This window comes from Gymnodraco acuticeps, unplaced genomic scaffold (genome assembly GCF_902827175.1).
Source record: "Gymnodraco acuticeps unplaced genomic scaffold, fGymAcu1.1, whole genome shotgun sequence".
NCBI classification, from domain to species: Eukaryota; Metazoa; Chordata; class Actinopteri; order Perciformes; family Bathydraconidae; genus Gymnodraco; species Gymnodraco acuticeps.
The window spans coordinates 8670806-8685653 of record NW_022990271.1 but is presented as its reverse complement, the minus strand read 5'-3'; the positions used below and the strand labels follow the sequence as shown (position 1 = coordinate 8685653).

The 14848-nt window shown below is 40.6% G+C and overlaps 3 protein-coding genes across 4 annotated transcripts in view; 1 reads left to right on the top strand and 2 right to left on the bottom strand.

Annotated features, from left to right (window-relative positions):
* Window positions 1–4451: 4451 nt before the first annotated feature.
* pcnp (PEST proteolytic signal containing nuclear protein) lies at window positions 4452–7596 on the top strand. Of its 2 annotated transcripts, none has more exons than XM_034221288.1 (5): window positions 4452–4588; window positions 5585–5811; window positions 6005–6076; window positions 6176–6231; window positions 6379–7596. In XM_034221288.1, exons 1-5 carry the CDS (start codon window positions 4543–4545, stop codon window positions 6488–6490), a joined length of 513 nt encoding a protein of 170 aa, XP_034077179.1. In that variant the 5' UTR covers window positions 4452–4542; the 3' UTR covers window positions 6491–7596. The 2 variants fall into 2 exon arrangements, with proteins under 2 accessions (XP_034077179.1, XP_034077178.1); XM_034221287.1 differs by having other exon boundaries at window positions 4476–4588; window positions 5582–5811.
* Window positions 7597–14266, bottom strand: LOC117549306 (interleukin-18 receptor accessory protein-like). Its single transcript, XM_034221081.1, is given in 14 exon segments — window positions 7597–8171; window positions 8174–8257; window positions 9239–9354; window positions 9492–9626; window positions 9706–9807; window positions 10335–10472; window positions 11013–11085; window positions 11087–11162; window positions 11332–11378; window positions 11380–11456; window positions 11542–11626; window positions 12369–12524; window positions 13522–13709; window positions 13844–14266. Coding segments are annotated over 14 exon segments (1527 nt in total). The 5' UTR covers window positions 13932–14266; the 3' UTR covers window positions 7597–8009.
* A 183-nt stretch (window positions 14267–14449) lies between these two features.
* LOC117549400 (interleukin-1 receptor accessory protein-like) overlaps window positions 14450–14848 on the bottom strand; it is a 62581-nt gene continuing 62182 nt past the window's right edge. Inside the window, exon 9 of the mRNA XM_034221283.1 lies at window positions 14450–14807. Within this exon, the coding sequence (XP_034077174.1) occupies window positions 14737–14807 (71 nt within the window). The 3' untranslated portion in view covers window positions 14450–14736. The remainder of the gene's footprint in view (window positions 14808–14848) is intronic.

Genomic DNA, 14848 nt, shown 5'->3' with positions numbered 1-14848 from the left:
CCTCTCCAGAAGTGAACGCTTTTGCCGCCGCCGCCATCACTGTTAACTGATTAACTGCTACCAGCTGAAGACTTACTTTCCTCTTCTTTGAAAAAATGTTCTTATGTCCATGTTGTCTGGGGAGAAAACATATCAAACCAAGAGATCGTCAGCTTTGATTTTCGCTGTATTAACCATTTCCTGAACACTTGGTGTGTGTGCCGTAAGCCCGTCTACACTACAGGCGTCAAAAAAATGCTTTCAACGCTTCGCCCATTCATTTGAATGTGACGTAGGATATTTTCAAACTTCGCCGAACTGCATTGTGGGTAGCATGGCAAGGCGTTGCAAGCATCGCGAGCGTCTATCGGCGTCAAAAGTTGAACAATGTTCAACTTTTGAGGCTCGATGCTTGCTCGAAAGCTGGCGTCAGCCAATCAAATCCCGTTTATGCAAACCCGCCAGTACAAGCGCTAGCCAATCAAACCGCGTGCAAGCTGGGAGAGCCAGACCGCAGTTCATTTCCTCATATTCCAAACGAGAAATTACGGTAGCACATCACCCGGTTCTTTACGACCAGAACTATTTACCGGGATACAAACCGGAGGAACCAGGCATGGAGGGAGGTGGCAGAGACAGTGGGTGAAACTGGTAGGTTTTCGCCTGTTTGGGGAGTTTATATCCAGTTTACTTCGTTTTAACATTGCTATTGCTTTGTATGTCGGGGGCGGGAGATTCATGTGATTGGTTGTTGGTCGCGTTGGTAGCAAAAAATCGCCAAGCTTTAAGCTTTGTTGACGCCTGTAGTGTAGACGGGCCGTTACCTCCGCTACCGGCATCGCTTCATACAACAGATCTGAGCTGTCCAACTATGGCAACACTCCTTGAACATGCGCGCGCAATGTGAGAATCTGCCTTGGTACAAAGTAGCAGTGAAAACATGGTACGGAGTTTCATTGATTTGGGCATTCTCTCAATAAGCAAGTGGAATGGATTTGATCGTGAAGCACTGACACAGCGCTCTACGAAGTGCGGTGAGTGGATAGACCGATTCACGGACTTTCCACATGGTAAAAGTGGGGGGTCTAAACCAGTGGCGTAGCCAGGAATTATTGTGTGGGTGGGCCTGGAGAAATGTAGGTGGGCCAGGGGGAGACATATTAAGCGTGGGGTCTGAGCTGAAACTTCATTAATGATTTTAATGATTTTTTAATGCACTAATAGAACATAAGCATAAATTAGCAGTGAAAACAAAAACATAGGCACGGCGGCCTCAGAATGTGTGTAAAACTGACATCCACATAGGGATGGGTATCGTTAAGGCTTTAACGGTACTACTACTTTTATCGATAGCGCTTATGCTTATGCTCCAGGTTCAGTACCAACCACATCATAAAGTACGCGGACGATACAACAGTGGTGGGACTCATCAGGGACAACAACGAACAGGCCTACAGGGAGGAGGTGAAACTGACAGACTGGTGTAACACCAACAACCTGATCCTGAATGTCGATAAAACAAAAGAGATCATTGTCGACTTCAGGAACAAAAAGCACTGTCACCCACCACTCCACATCAACGGCACAGCAGTGAAGACTACAGACAGCACCAAGTTCCTAGGGGTGCATCTACAAGCAGTCTGACCTGTTCCACTCACACGACATCACTCATTTAAGAAGGCACAGGCAGCGCCTACACTTCCTGCGCAGCTTCCCTCCTCCCATCCTCAACCACGTTCTACAGAGGAACCATAGAGAGGCATGCTGACCAGCGCATCTCCATCTGGTCGAGAGAGCGCAACGCCAAAGAACTGGACAGTCTCTGCAGAGGAGAGTGGGTTCAGGACAGCAGAGAAGATCATCGGAGTGTCTCTCCCTCCCATCAGAGGACACCGCTCAGAAACGTGCACTGACAAAGCCCAGAACATTTTGAAAGGACCCCACTCATCCTCACCATGCTCTGTTCTCCCTGCTGCCCTCCGGCAAGAGGTTCCGCAGCATTAAGAGCAGAACAGCCAGATTCTGCAATAGCTTTTTCCCCAAGCCATCAGACTGCTGAACAGCAAGTAGACCAGTAACATAAAGATTACATTACGCTGTGTAAAGAGCACATATTTGTTATATAGTATGTCTATTTATTTATATGTATAGTAAGTCTTTATATTTTAAACGCACACTTTATCTTTAATTTATCAGCACCACGTCACTATTATTTATTTCATATGTACAATTTTAGCACGTTTTTTATATTGTCCTGTTCCTGTAAGCCAGTACAACGACATTTCGTTTTAATAGTACACTCTGTGTCTTGTTGAAATGACAATAAAGTATTTATATGTCTTATCGATCCGGTCCTTTAACATTACTTTTATCTGTTCTTTTGGAGAAAAAAATAAGGTAAACTAACTAAACAAATTGTGAACAAAACTAACATTGCTTTTTATTTAAATTAAATACATAATATTTCACATCAAAAGAAACAACAACGTTTTAACAAATCGTATTAAATAATGTGATGACAGAATTGTAAACAGAATAGCTGAAACTTTAACTAAATAAATAACTCAGTTTCCTCTAATCATTAACCCATGTTTGTATCATGGAGTTAACTCGGTGTGTTGCTGCTAGCATACATAACACCTGACGTGGAAACGTTACTCGTGGACGGGGCTACAGAGCTACTAGAAAGACAGTCGAACCCGGTGCATTCCTCCGTCTGAATGTGGAGCACTTTTGCTAAATGTTTAGACAAATTGCTCGTGTTACCGCCCTTACATGCTAAACGCTTATTGCACTTTTGGTAACGAGTATTGTCCACATCGACACGGCTATAGTTTAACCACACCTCGGAGCGCGTTCTTTCCGCCATCTCCTCCGTGTGTGTGTGTGTGTTGCTGCATGTTGCAGCTGCGTGTGTGTAAACTGCCCCGCCCCCTCGCACACAGACGGGGGAGAGATCTCTTAAACGGAGTTGGCGACACTTAAACTGCAATGTAATGTTTGTGTAGCAATAATACATACAACATATATCGGGGGCACAGGTTGTTTATCCTTGACAGTCGCACAGTGGGCACACACTGAGTGTTTTTCATATTCAGCAAATGTGTACACGCTAAACTGCAGACCTCAAGAAGAAATAATACTTTCATTCACTCACGGCAAAAGTTACTTTACTTACTATAAAAACTCACGGTAAAAAAAATGCACTCCCTATTCCATTGTCATGAAGGTGGAATCTAACTATATCCAGAATAAGTTTTATTGGATCCAGGCTAGAAACATGTTATTTCTGCTGTAAAGTTGGGCATTTTAACATGGGGGTCTATGGGAATTGCTCCTTTTTCGCATCCATCCCCTGTCGGCCACTAGATGAACTGCAGTTTGTGGCACTTCCTTCTGGGCTTCCCGGCTCTGCGCTATGAAGCGCTGATTGGCTGTGGGTGGGCCAGACGTGCATGTGGGTGGGCCCAGGCCCACCCGGGCCCACCCACAGCTACGCCGCTGGTCTAAACTAATCATTTCAAAAAGTGGGGGGGACTTGTCCCACCCTCATATAATGGCTGCGACGCCCATGCATGAATGCCATAAAAACTAATAATCGAGCATCCCTCACTGACCAGCATCTGCATCACTGTATGCGTATTGCCATGACAACGTATACTCCCGACTTCCCTGCTCTTGCTAAATCGAAGAAATGCCATTTCTCTCATTAGATGGCACATATCTGCCAAGTTGGTTGCATACTATATCACATATCACATACATATCACTATGTTAATCAAAAAAGGTTTGAGTTTTAAAAGGCTGTGTGTTGTGGTTTGATAATTAATACAAGTCTTTTGATAATTGTTTTTGCTTTTAATTAAGCAATTGATGTGGTATGGCGCACTTGTCTTTATTGTTATTATACCATAATATGCACTGTTGTTTGTGTATGGCCCTAAATTGCTATTTTGTGTGAATTATTAGATAATTTAATCTAAATCTAATGATGTTGATGGTTATATTAGCTTCACATGTACTGAGTTCTGAACTTGCCATTTATAAAGGCCTTGGGGCTATGTTTGATTTAATTAAACAAAAATATATGCACTCCACTATGCTGGTAGTCATTTCATTTCAAACCTTTATTTATGCAGGTGAATCCCATTGAGATCATTGATCTCTTTTCCAAGGGTGACCTGCTGTAGTATTTACTGTATCTGAAGCTCTTAATATGATTGCTCATATTTCAAGCCATTTTTTTCCCGGCCCCTTGCTTTGGATCATTTTCATCAACCGGGGCCCCCATTCCAAACTAATTGAATAGCCCTGGTCTATGGTTTTACCTCATAATAGTTATGCTTGAACTTGAAGACACTAACACCATCATCAGACAATTTAAAAGGACTGACATTCAAAATGACTGTACAAATATTGTACTTTTACACTCACGTGGAAGGTGTTGTCATTTCATACGTGACGTCTCTTTCTTGTTCTTCGACGTTCACCTCACATTGATTGTCCCACAGCGCTCGGAGAAGAGCAGTGGCCTAAACACATTTCAAATTCTCACACAGAAGGATGGCGGATTACAAGCAAAACAGAAGGGCTTGCACCGACGACGGAGGTGATATTTGAGCTATTTTAACGTCTAAATGTGGTTGAGAAGTAGTCAGTTATTTCCATTAGCTTGCTTTGCTGCTTACAGAATGAGACGTGCCCCAGCTAATGTCAGACAGAGTGAACGTGTGTGCAACTTCAAGCTAACTCGATGTTAGCTACGTATCATTGACTAGCAGCTAATGCGTAGTAACAATTCGCGTTGTATTAACATATACAATGGAAATGTCGCTGGCTATATATTAACTATCGGGCTAACGTGATAACTAAAGTTAATTGCAGACAGGTCTCGCGTAGTAGCCTGGCGTAAGCATGGCTATTTTGCAAAACGCTATAACTTCAAGTAGTTAGCGCAGGTAAACACCATGCTAGGGGTCCATGTATGTCTCACAGCGTCCTATGTTGTCCAGCTCAATAGTGTTTTAATATAACTTTAAGGAGACATCTCAAAAGGGTGTTAGTTTTTCTCCCCAGGTCATATTCAGTGTATGTTTCCCTGGATCAGTACAATGAAATCCCCCTTCCTATCGTTACAGTTTAATATCCTACTGATGTTGTCTCCAATAAAACCTACGCACTCAAATTAGCGGCCGTTCTTGACTTTAGAATTTGATAACCCCATATTGGCTGAACAGATTTGATATTAAAACTGCATTTAAAACACACATTGAGAGACGAATATAGCCTTTATCAATTTCCTACAATGTTAATTTATATCAAGAACATAGGACCCTGAAAACATAGCATGATAACCACTATATTCTAATATCATATCACCAAGTTAATATACACCCTAATAATGTAGGTAAGTTATGCACACACCATCCTTAGTCCCCAGCTTTTAAACAAGTAAGTTAAATGCTAGAAAGATGGTAAGAATCTAAAGTTAACTGCTATAAATGTAATATTAGCCACACAGGTAAAGGTGATGGCTATTATTATTATTATTCTCCAACTCCCAGGAAGCAGTTTTCACCTTGTTGAGTTGTCTTGCCTCAAGCAGGGCCGCAGGAGGAGGGAGACAGAGTGAAAACTAAGCCTGTCTCTTGTAGCTCTGTGGGAGGAGAAGGGGCCGCAGTCAAACGCAAATCCCAGCAACTCATACCTGAAGATGAGGACGATTCCTCTGAAGACCTACCAGCTCCCCCCAAAGTCTCCAAGATAGGCTTTAGCATGAGCAGTCCCATGGCGAAGAAGTCAAACCCAATATCCATCAAACTTGGAGCAACAGTGAGTGTGTCATAAGGCAGAATAATAACTGCTTGTACAGATACTATTTGAATGTTGTCCTCATTGTAAGTGATGTTGAGGGGGAAAAAGCTACAAATCCCCATATTTCATGTGTTGATCCAGGTTTTATATTGCATTTTAAGAAGATGGATGTTTTTGTTTGCATACATCTTGTATTCCCAATCTGTTCTAGAAACCCAAAGAACCTGCACCTTCCGCTCCTCCAAAGAAGTCAGGGCTGGCTTCTGTTTTCGACGAAGATGATGTAAGTGAAGTGTTCACACACACGTAGTAATGTCCTGTTTTAAAATCCTTAAACAACAAATAGGCCGAGGCTGATTTGAACTATTTTCTTGCTATGCAGAGTGAACCTGAGGAGATGCCACCAGAAGCAAAGATGAGGATGAAGAACATTGGCAGGTATAATTCACACGTCAACATAGCCTACTTTATAATTGTTCCATTAGCTTCAGCTCTTTTCAAAACATTTAGTTTTGAATCTTTTTAAATGAAATGCTACATCTCACATTGAGTAATTGGAAGTTGCTAATCTCTTTTCTTTTTCAGAGAGACACCAACATCTGCAGGTCCCAATTCCTTCAACAAGGGCAAGCAGGGTTTCTCTGATCATAAAAAACTGTGGGAGAGGAAGATGAAGGCCCAAGCAGACCAACTGTAAATGACTACAACCTTTTTTGTCACTAATTGATGATTTTGTATAGTTTAAACCATATCGGAGATATCTATGAAATATTTCCCTGCTGCAGTGTTGACATCCTCTCAACTTTGTGGCAAGTGATAATAATACATGACGTTTACGTTTTTAACCACTACTGGCTGATGTTACCTGAGAGGAGAGGTATCAGTTTGTCAACCTTCTCTGATCCGGGGTGCAGACTGGGATGCAGTAGATATGGGAGAATACATTGGCCCGAATATGGTTTTAAATTGTGTAAAAAAATAAAATAGGTTGCTTTCTGCTAGCTTATTAAAAAAACTAGAATCTAAGAGCCCTTTTGTGACATGCATGTTCAGACCTGAAGCTGGTAAGCTAGCTCTTACGGTCACTTGTAACATATTTGTGTGACATATAAGTGTGATATTGTTTTATTTTTGAATCCATAAAATGGGATTGTGTGTTTGAGTGTGAAGTCATCATGCATGTGCGTGTGTGCACAGCATTGATTAGAGCTGCAGATGGATTGTTATTTTTCATTTAGTTTCTCAACACCATTGTATAACCCTTTGTGTTCGCCAGCTGTGCCCGACATACACAATTTGGCTGTTTTATTTTATGTTTGTTTGTGCGTTGGGCCAGTATTTCTGGGTTTGTTTACTCAATACTCAAACAAGTCTGGCAAAATGTGGCTGTGAATTTTTCTTATTTGCCCATTGAAAGGACTGATACTGTTATTTGTGTGAACACCGCCTTTAAAGGATACCAGAGTGCTGGTAATACTTATACAACATGATTTATGGGGGATTAAACTGCAAGTTAGTAATGATTAGGTACTGGTAAAAACTCTTCCTCGCCACTTTGAAATCACAAACCCCATGCTTCAGGAATATTACCCCACTCCTATTAGTTTAGATACATAGGGTACCTCAGTGACTTCTCCTGTGCCTCCTTTTGGAAAATCCCGATAATCAGAAACTCTGTATTCCTCAGTGGGTTACCCGCCTGTTATGCTCCCCCAAATGGATCACATAATTATCCACTGTTGAGACCTCTCTTGAATACATATCTATCTTAAAGTCAGTCAAATAAAAATTCTGAATGATCTGTATTGTGTCAAATGTTTATTGCTGTATGCTGAGACAACAGATGATCTACAACTGACAAGTTTACTGTTCTTAAACCTTTACAAACAGCCATATTAAAGGTAATATAAGTACAAATGTAAACATTGTTTGGGTTATACTTTGATCATGACTATCAGTACTATCAGAAATCCCTCATTTATTTAATTCTTAATGTTTAATGCCGGTGTTGTATGAAACGGTAATTATTACTTACATTACTTAACACAGTTGTGGTACAGATGGAAATTAAAGATCAGCATACACTCCTTGAGTGCAACAAATGGTGACTCACTTTTTCCCCCTCACTTGCGTTGGCCTGCAACAGGTGCTTAATCCAATAATACAAGCTGCTTTATAAAATAAATGAACTGAACATTTTAGAATGAAGTTCTTGGTCAGTCTGTTAATTGTCCCTGCATGAGGGAAACCATGTTCACTCTTTGACTGGGCATGGCCTTCCTCAGAGACCTCCAGAAGCTGCTGGTCGTCCTGGCAGTTTTGCCTGAGCTCCAGTCCAGACTGGGAAGCACCTTCAAGGCCCTTTTGACCATGCTGGCAGCGGGGGGTCCGGCTGGATGAGGGCTGCTGAGTCTCTAGTGGTCCAAATCAGCAGGAGTTTAAGGGCAGTGTTTTGCAGCAAAGCCTTAGATATGAAACAAGTAGCGAATCAGTCATGAGTTGTGGTTTGAACATTGGAAAGAAAACAGTACAAATTGTCAGCGAAGATAAACTTAACCCTCGAAATGAAACTTAAATTACATATTTCAATTTGCTCCATGATGCATCCCCTGGTTTCGGTTGATGTCAATAGATCAATTAAATGAAACCTATGTGGTTATTCGAGAATTGCTTTCAGTAAAAGAAGTGTTTCATTTCATCTTCAAATGTCCTCTTGCCTGATGAAGGTATTTATGTTAGTAGTAAAATGTTTGCGGGTTGTCAGGAAACATACTGTGCAACAACAATTGCTTATGCCGTGTTCACGTCATGTTTGATGGATGCTAGACCTGGAAGAGAGTCCCACTCAACTGAGTTGTTCGTGTGTGGATTAAAATAATGGGCATTGATAATATAAAACAATATCTATTAAATGTGTAGCGTAATTACATTAAACAGCTAAAAGTGATGCATCCACATTTGTTTTGCACTTCTGAAGTACCAAGTTGCACAGTTTACGAAAAAAAGTTATATTTCATAGAGTTGGGAAACTAAAATGGCTGTGATAACTGTAACTAACTCTCTATGAGTTATGCCGCTGAGAGGCTAAAATGTGCTCTTTGCTGTGACGCATTCCATATAAGAGTCCGAAGTCATTCATAGTCCATAGTGTTTAATACAACGAAAACAAACAATGTACAACTCCCGATCAGAGCAAATTCACCCTCTTCCTACATCATATCCTCCCAAACCGGCATCCAACAGGTGACCTAAATAACAATAAACTACACCCAAGTGACCATTGCCGGAGGAGATAAACGATAAGAATTAAACGGGATGCAAACAGAAATGAAGATAATAATACAAATAATAAGTAATGGCAAAACAAGCATTTTGGCTCTTACAATAACTCTGGTATCCCTCAACGTGGGAATAATCTTTTCCTTTCTGTGAATTGTAGGTCTACCTGAACTCCCGATTCCAGCACGAACAAAGCATTGCTGTTGGAGAGATAGTCAGCTGACAGGACACAGATCAGCATCTGACTTCTGCGTATAGCAAGGACCACATCATTTGTGTATGCTGCAATAGAAAGAAGAAACCATCAACAATACTTGAGGTCAGTACTTGCATGCAGACACACTCTCACACGCGCGCACACACACACTCACACGCGCGCACACACACTCACACACACACACACACACACACCCTCTGACCTCCTCCAGGAAGAACGTCCCTCTCCAGCAGACACAGGCGATACCCCCACTGGTCTTCCAACACTCGGGGTAGCAGCACTTCTAAGGTGGATTTACCCTCCTCAGTGTTCAGCAGGTCCATGCTGGATAAACATGCTGCCAATAGTGGTAACTGTTAATTGGATTTACCGATGTAATAAAATTCAGATATCATACACTGAATGTTTCGGCCTACCTTCCTCATGAGGTCCTTTCTGTGCGGAAAGGGTCAAAACTCCCTCCAAATCTGTTGATGGGCTCCATACAAACGACAGAAACACATCAAATTCTTTCTCATCTGATTTGTGGTGGACGACATGAAAGAAAACAAATCATTAGATTTGGAAACCTGGTTTCTGCATGTATTTTCATTTGAGTACATTCACTGGAATGAAGATGGGGATTTCAAAGTATGTTTCAGTACCTTTAATATCTCATGTTTATGAAGTTAAAGCCATAAAATGCAAAGACATCCGCAATATGGACTCACTCTCAACCTTTAATCCTGCCTGAAAACCCACCTTTTTAAACTGGCGTATTCAATATCTTAATTCTTCTAAACTGATTGTTGTTTTTAAGTCTTTGTTTTTTAAGTCTTGAATTACTGTTTGATCTTCTTTGTTGCTTGTTTTTAATTGTGCTCTGTAAGGTGACCTTGAGAGCTTTGAAAGGCGCCCATAAATAAAATGCATTATTATTATTAAAGAACATATTCACTTTGTGGTTGAGCTAGAAGTAAACCCATATGTAGAGGTGCTTTGAGTGTGTGTGTGTGTGTGAGCATGTCTGATGCGTGTGTGTGTGTGTGTGTGTCTGCATTCTGACCCTTGTCATGTTTTCCGTGTTGTACACGAGATCTGTAGATAAGCTGTATTTCCAGCCATTTCATGTGCAAGATGATTCCTAGTCCAGATATCAGCAACAAAGATGCAAATGGATACCCAACCAGCGATGGAAAATGTACTGAAAACCCAGTCAAAAATGTGCACATGCCTTCAGAGAAGCAATATTGAACTTGGGTCACTGACAACTAGCACAGAAGAACATGTTATCACTGTTTGAAGTTAGTTTGAATAAACTTGTTATCGTCAAAGAGGATCCAAGTTGGGTTTGATAAACTTGTTATTAAACCAACTTGGATCCTGTTTGATGAGCTTTCAAGGTTTCAACCACTTGGTGTTGTGTTTAGTGTGAGGTCGTTTTTCTTCTGATCTTTTGATAGAAATAGCTGTTCCTGCGAGATGGAATCAGTGGTCTATTTATATCAAGCATAGTCAAAGTGATCCTTTGTAAATATAAACATATTGGGCATATTTGAAACATTGCCTAATGGATCTTAATATGAAATTAAATTGCTTTATGGGTTTGGTTAGATTTTTCACAAGTTGAACATTGTTCAGTTCCAGAAATCATGTGTATCTGAGATTGACGTTACAATGTTATGACAAAATGTAGTATGAATAAAACACAATAGAAAAATAAAACGACAATAATCAAAAATACCTTTAATTTTCTTCTTGAGCTTGATGGTGCCAGTGCTGTTTCCAACACTATTTTTGGCGATGCAGGTATATGTTGTGGTTCAAGTGTTGTAGAGTCACCTTTTCTATGATAGCGTCTCTTGAGACTTTGGTCTGTGTAGAGTCCCACTTCCTTCTTCCTGCGTCACAGAAATCCTTTTAGTTTCCTTGCATCATAATGAACACTAATCATGCAAATCAAACCGAGTCATTCTTTTTTACAATGTTACAGAATTATACATACAAAACCCCTTGTGCTGCATAATTTAAAAAACATTGAAAAGGGGACTGCAGTGACTGACTTTTCCTCCTCCATGGGTAGTAGAGTCATATTCTCCAGGTTGCCACCCGTAATTCATGTACCATCCCACTGATAAGGTTTTCTCAGTTATAAAACTCGCCTCACACACCAGAGTGTGGGAATGACCTGCAACGAGTACAAAACATGCTGATAATACTCTAACCCATAATGTCCTAATAAAAGTGGTGCTATAATTAACATATTAAAGCACATGTGGACACCCTTACCAAGCTCCACTTCATGCGTCTCAATGCCACGGGGCCTATCAACCCTGGGAGGGTCACTTGGTGGTTCAGCTGTTTGGGAAATAAAGTCACACATTTCTGTATTATCATCTATCTTACTGTGGTCTGAGAAACACTGTATAAATAAGATCTGAGCCAAACGTCTGAAAAAAACAACCTTTACATGTGTTAAAAGGTATTAAGAAGCTCCACAAAACGTACAATTCTTAAATGAAAACGTGTAATTCTGCACAGTGTGGCAAGGCTTACAGCAACCACATAAAAAGATAGCCACCTGCTGTGGAGGAAGCCTTGGTGGTTTTGTCAGCAGCCAGACAAAAACAATTAGAGGGTGAGTGTTCAAAGTTAAAGTCAACTATTTTAACGGGAAACTACAGCAATGGCAGTAACATCCCAGAATACACTGAATTTGAAAGAGACATCCCTTTAGTACGTTTTTCTGTAAAGGCTTTTTGCATTTTCATTTTTCTATGCATGTTACACAAACATACAAACATGAAACACATGATGTGTGTTATGATAATGCATCAAGAAAGCAGATTAAGAAAGGCCTCATCTCATATGTGGATCATCATCCAATATCGACACGTCTCATTCACAAAACAGAAAATGTCAACCTAATGGTGGCACTGGAGTAAATGTCACTCATCAAAGTCATTAAAATACATAATCTGGCAGCTATAAGTGTTAACTTTGTCTATAGGGGGTGTATAAAAATGACTATTTCTCACACACACACAACACACACACACACACCACACAAACACACTTACGTGCAGCTGTGACATTAAACAGCTCTCCTGAGGGTCCATGTGAGTCCTTGATCAATTATCTTTCTGTTGCAGAAAAACACACTAGTGTCCTCTTTGTAGACTTGACAGAGATGTAACCGCCCAGTCTCGTCCACACAGGAGTCTCGGCCTTGCCAAGAAGACACTGGTGTATACATCTGTGAAAAAAACAAACCTGTTGTTGAGTTTTTCACTTTGATTGATATGTTTCATAGTGAAATGGATAATCCGGTTATGTGTGTGCTGCACCTTGTACCAGATGACCTCTGTGTTGTTACTACTGTTGAGACCTGGGCAGGCACCTTCCCACCTTTAATCCCGCTCCAGCACTACACTGCTCTCCTCCGCCGTGGAGCATCCCACACTGGATCTCGCCACCTACGTGCAGGTAAAGGAAAAAACTTGCTGCCACTTGAACAGCAAGAACCTGAACGCTATTACAAGTTCAATCATGTGGTCACACACTCACACTCAAAAGTTACTGTTGTTAACCCTTTATAGGCACTATGAGATGAACCCTAACCCGTTTCAGACCTCTGCTGATTGGTCAAATTCCCCAATGGCGTAGAGTGATCTTCGCTGATTGGCTGGGAGAAAACCACATGCTTCTCGACCTCACTGAGTCGCTGGGGGGGACGCCATGTTTGGTGTGCGGAAGTTAACCCAAATATGGTTCCTCGCCCGATAAAGGGTTAAGTGGCTTTTCCCAAAACATTTTTAAAAGGCTTTACAAATATTAATTGAATAAACATAATAAAGACAGTTGATTTAAGAGTTGATAAATACAAGAGGAAAACTAATCTGATGCATTATTCACAAGAAATAGTGTTTGAAATGCATCTGAAAGCATTCACTATTTGGGTCAAATGTACAGTTGTTGTTCAGTTTTAATTGCCTTTCATTCAACAGAACAGGAAATATCCATAGAATATGTAACCTTAGTCAGGGGGTCGTCAGTTTACTACATAATAGAAAAATGGGTCACTTGAAGAAACCTAAATTCTACATTATTTTCTCCAATGCAATATCACAAAAGAAATAAGCTATTTTAAGAATTGATTACACAACTTGTTTTGAAGACATTAATACCAGGTGCATTTGTTATAAAAGAAAAATGTATCGGACATATTTAGGGATAAAGACATGATCATTTACCTCGAGTACTTTCCAGAATGTTTTGCTTCCACTGTGAAACAGCGTTTCACACGGGATGCCATGATTTCCTTCATCTCCTTCTCCAGTCCTGGACCACACCTTCTGCTTGTGCTGGTTCAAAGACTGTATGCACGGCATCCAGAAGATCTCCCCCTCCACAGCTCTGTAGTGCTGCTGTGGCTGAACCCCTGGAGGAGTTGTTTTTAAATGATAGTCAAAAAGGGGCTGGGACGCCGTTCACAAATACATGCTTTCCTTTTAAACACACATGTGAAGGTTGTCAGCTGATATATTGAACGACAATTCAAGTTTAATGAAATACCTGTTATTTTCACTTGATGGTTTTTCGGACAGCATCCTTCCAAGAAAATGGGAAGGCTCAAAAGCCCAAGAATGTATCCAGTTTGCATTCTGTGTCTCTAAATATTTATAACGATATCGGTGCTCTTAACATTTCGGAAAAAAATTCTGTGTATTACTTCATCTCGGGTTCTTGGTATTTCATCAATGTCATTGCTTGAAATCTTCCGGTCTCTTGTGCGGCAACATGAGGTGTGATATTTTCACAGTGCGTGTAGATAAGGTGATTTCCTGTTTGTTTATGTTTTAAAAGGGTTTAACTAGAATCGGCTCTGATGTTGTCTTCCTGTAAATAGTAAACACTTCCTATCTGGGTAAACTAAGTAAGAGTTGTTATTTCTTAGTCATAGTTTACTCTGTTTGCAACCGTTTACGTGTATAGTGTCATAATATTTATAGGGATTTTGAGCATAATAAAAATACAAATAAATAGTAGATAGCAATTCTGATAGGAGACAAAAGGCAGATTAGACACTGCCTTGAAGAAGACATGATACATTTTGATGTTATACAATTAAGGTACCAAAAATAAAGGGAAACACAAAGTAAATTAAGAAGGGAAAATCGGTTACCTCTTTGAAAAATAAAACAGTTATTTTATTAACGCTGTGAAAGCAAAACATCAGCTGTAACAAAAATACTTAAGTTATAGAACCAGAGGTCTATAGGCTGGTAACAAGAAGCATCATACTGTACATTACTTCAACAATACAAGATTTTAAAAGGAAATATAGAAGCGAAGGAGTCTCTAAAAATGACAACGTGAACGGAACAACTTTTAGTTGGCCGGCTGTAAGCGGTCGAGTTTGACAGCTCCGCACCGGGGGAGAGGCCTGCCATTGCGGAGCCGAGGCTTCAACAACGGCCACAGCCGCCGGCGCCACCTGCACTAGCGAACCTGACGATGCCCATGACCTGCCTTTTAACTGGACACAGAAAAGATGGAGTGAGTGGAATGAAAGGTATC

Bases quoted from the DNA above. Each gene is read 5' to 3' on its own strand.
- pcnp (XM_034221287.1), top strand. From the start codon at position 4,543: ATGGCGGATTACAAGCAAAACAGAAGGGCTTGCACCGACGACGGAG. The intron at 5,812-6,004 runs GTGAGTGTGTCA...AATCTGTTCTAG, and splicing joins CCATCAAACTTGGAGCAACA to AAACCCAAAGAACCTGCACC. The intron at 6,077-6,175 runs GTAAGTGAAGTG...CTTGCTATGCAG, and splicing joins CTGTTTTCGACGAAGATGAT to AGTGAACCTGAGGAGATGCC.